At 37.7% G+C, this 3,171-nt stretch overlaps 1 protein-coding gene across 1 annotated transcript; it reads left to right on the top strand.

Moving 5' to 3' along the window:
* The first annotated feature begins 300 nt into the window (after window positions 1-300).
* On the top strand, window positions 301-2,711 carry LOC124910053 (wall-associated receptor kinase 5-like). The gene is made up of 3 exons (XM_047450677.1): window positions 301-1,147; window positions 1,222-1,401; window positions 1,492-2,711. The coding sequence occupies exons 1-3, from the start codon at window positions 301-303 to the stop codon at window positions 2,709-2,711; spliced, it is 2,247 nt and encodes a 748-aa protein (XP_047306633.1).
* The last annotated feature ends 460 nt before the right edge of the window (window positions 2,712-3,171 follow it).

Here is a 3,171-nt window from a genome sequence, read left to right as displayed (position 1 = left end):
ATAAGATGTCAGTTTCATTTAACTTGTCAAATTAAGTTTATATATATTCCAAACGGTATAATATTTTAATTTTGTATATAAAAAACTCCTATCAAGTATGCTTGGTCTCCTCCTCTAACATGTTTGAAATTTACAAACTAGAATTTATCAAAAAAATAAATAAATGATGCCTTTCATCATCAATGGCCTTGCCATTATAAGCAAGAAGAAGTTGAAGGATACTTGGTCATAAAAACTACCCAAAAAAACAACATGAATTGCCTCAAATCCATGTCTGGTTTTTTCTTTCTGATCATGATCATGACAATAATAGTCCCGCCGGGAGTATCAGTAAAGCAGCCAAGTCCAAACTGCACCACCACATGCGGCGGTGTCAACATCACATTCCCCTTTGGCACAAGCCCAGATTGTTATCTAGACCCGTCTTACCTTATCGTCTGTAACGACACTCATTCCAATTCTTCCCGTCCATTTCTGAGAACTAACAACGATAAAAACCGCCAAGTGCTCGAAGTAATGCCCGGTGGACAATTGCGTGTCTCATCATCACCTGTCGCTAAGATATGCTACAACTCGAACGGAGATCCAATCGACAAGGACAATTCAAGTGTGGAGCGAAAACTGCCAAACAATTTTTATTTCTCCAATACGAAAAACAAAATCATAGGTGTCGGTTGTGATACTTGGGCAGTAGCTTCAGGCGACAATGATGTAAACTATAAGTCTGCTTGCGTATCTCTATGCAATACTCCTCAGGATGTTGTCAATGGATCTTGTCATGGTGTTGGGTGTTGCCAGGCTTCAATACCCAAACGAGTGAGCTATTATATGCTTGGAATTGGCAGTTTAACTAATCACAAGATGGTTTCGGAATTTGATCCGTGCAGCTATGTTTTTCTTGGAGAAATTGACGCCTTCAACTTTACATTATCCGACATTAGAGGACTAAGAGATAGGAAGAGTTTCCCTGTTATTTTGGATTGGGCGATTGGGAATAGGACTTGTGAAGAAGAAAGAAGGAATTCTTCGAGTTTCGCTTGCGTCGCGGAACATAGTGATTGCATTGATTCCACGAATGGACCTGGCTATTTCTGTAATTGCTCTTCTGGGTATCAAGGAAATCCTTATCTTGTTGATGGTTGTCAAGGTTTGTTTTCTATATATTAGACTTCACTGGTGATTTAAGTTTAGCATATCAGATCTCTGTTAAATATTTTGCAGATATTGATGAATGCAGTTCTGCTTCAAATCCCTGTAATTCGAGCGCAATATGCGTCAATTCAGGGGGGACTTTCTCTTGTTCTTGTTTGAAAGGATTTGTAGAAGATGGTTTGAGAAACGGAACAGGCTGCAAACCAAAGGATCAGTCTAATGGATCTACCTTGCTTATCATAGCTCTAAGTAAGTAATGAACCTATTCAACAAATCTAATTGAATTCGGTTATTTTGATCTAATCAAATGTTAAAATGTTACATTGGATTTATTTGCAGGTGTTACTGTTGGCCTGTTAGTCCTGGTAGTTGTAGGCTCATGGTTATATTGGATTCAAAGGAAAAGAAAGATCATAATGCTTAGGGAAAATTTCTTTCAGCAAAACGGAGGCTTGTTACTACAACAAAAACTCTCACAGCATGAAATGTCACCACGCCATCAAACGACAAGGATTTTCACTATCGAAGATCTCAAGAAGGCTACGAACAACTATAGTAAAGACAGAGTTATCGGGCAAGGAGGATTCGGAACAGTCTACAAAGGAGTATTGACCGATGAAATAGTCGTTGCCATTAAGAAATCTAAGATAAGCGACGAAAGTCAAACAGAGCAATTCGTTAATGAAGTTATCATCCTCTCCCAAATCAATCATAAGAACGTGGTGAAGCTTATAGGATGCTGTTTAGAGACAGAAGTCCCTACGTTAGTATACGAGTTCATCACGAATGGAACTCTTTCGGAACGCATTCATGACAATGATTCTGCATTCCCTTTGCTCACGTGGGAGATGCGTTTGAAGATAGCTGCAGATACTGCAGAAGCACTAGGTTATTTGCATTCGGCTGCTTCTATCCCTGTCATCCATAGGGATATCAAATCCGCTAATATACTCTTGGATGACATGTATACTGCAAAAGTTTCTGATTTCGGAGCTTCTAAGCTTGTTCCTGCAGATCAAACCGAAATAGCTACTCTTGTTCAAGGCACTTTTGGTTACTTGGATCCTGAATATTTCTTTTCAAACCAATTAACAGACAAGAGCGATGTTTATAGCTTCGGGGTAGTCCTTGTGGAGCTGATAACCGGCGAAAAGGCATTATCTTTTGAGAGACCCGAAATGCATAAGAACTTGGCCATGCATTTGGATTGTGCGATGAAAGAAGGGCGTCTAATAGAGATTTTGGATAGTAAAATTGTTAATAAAGAAAGTTTGGATCAGATGAGGGATGTGGCTAAGCTAGCCCAAAGATGCTTGAGGATGACCGGGGTCGAAAGGCCTAGCATGAAAGAAGTGGCTATGGTGTTGGCGGGGCTAAAGAAAACAGAGATTCATCCTTGGGCAGATGATCAGTTTAATTCATATACTGATGATGAAACCACCGTTCTTATAGAAGTTGATAATAATGGTGATCAAAATTGTTATTCTGAAAGTACTGCTTATAATGACTTGAGAGATCTTATGAATGAACGATTAGATGATGATGTCATTTATAAATGATAAATGTATCTTCATAAAAAAAAAACAATAAAATTATATATATAATATATGTATGAGATGAGTTAATATTGTTCATGTTCTTACGGATTATCAATTATTGTTTAAAAAATTAATTTTTTTTATCTCCAAATTTGAAATTAAAAAAGTTGTTGAATTTCAAATTCACAATCTATATTGGGATTAAAAAAATAAAAGTAATTGTCTTCACACCTTAATTTTCGAGAACCTCTTATCTTATTAGATAGTATGTCTCGATAAAGTATAGATTCTTAGCTCCATCTTGACCGGCATCTTACTGAAAAGCGGAGGTGGGATCTGCAATAGCACTTCTTAAGGCGCGCTCCCCCTTGAGTAGAAGCTAAAAACGAAAGATCGATCACCGACTCGAGCTAAATCAAAGTAGTAATAATCAAAATACCGGGCTCAAAGCTAAACAAAAGGTTATTCCTTTTAACGTACT

This window comes from Impatiens glandulifera, chromosome 7 (genome assembly GCF_907164915.1).
Source record: "Impatiens glandulifera chromosome 7, dImpGla2.1, whole genome shotgun sequence".
NCBI lineage: Eukaryota > Viridiplantae > Streptophyta > Magnoliopsida > Ericales > Balsaminaceae > Impatiens > Impatiens glandulifera.
Note: the sequence above shows the minus strand (reverse complement) of the source record. Positions and strands in the feature narration are given on the sequence as shown.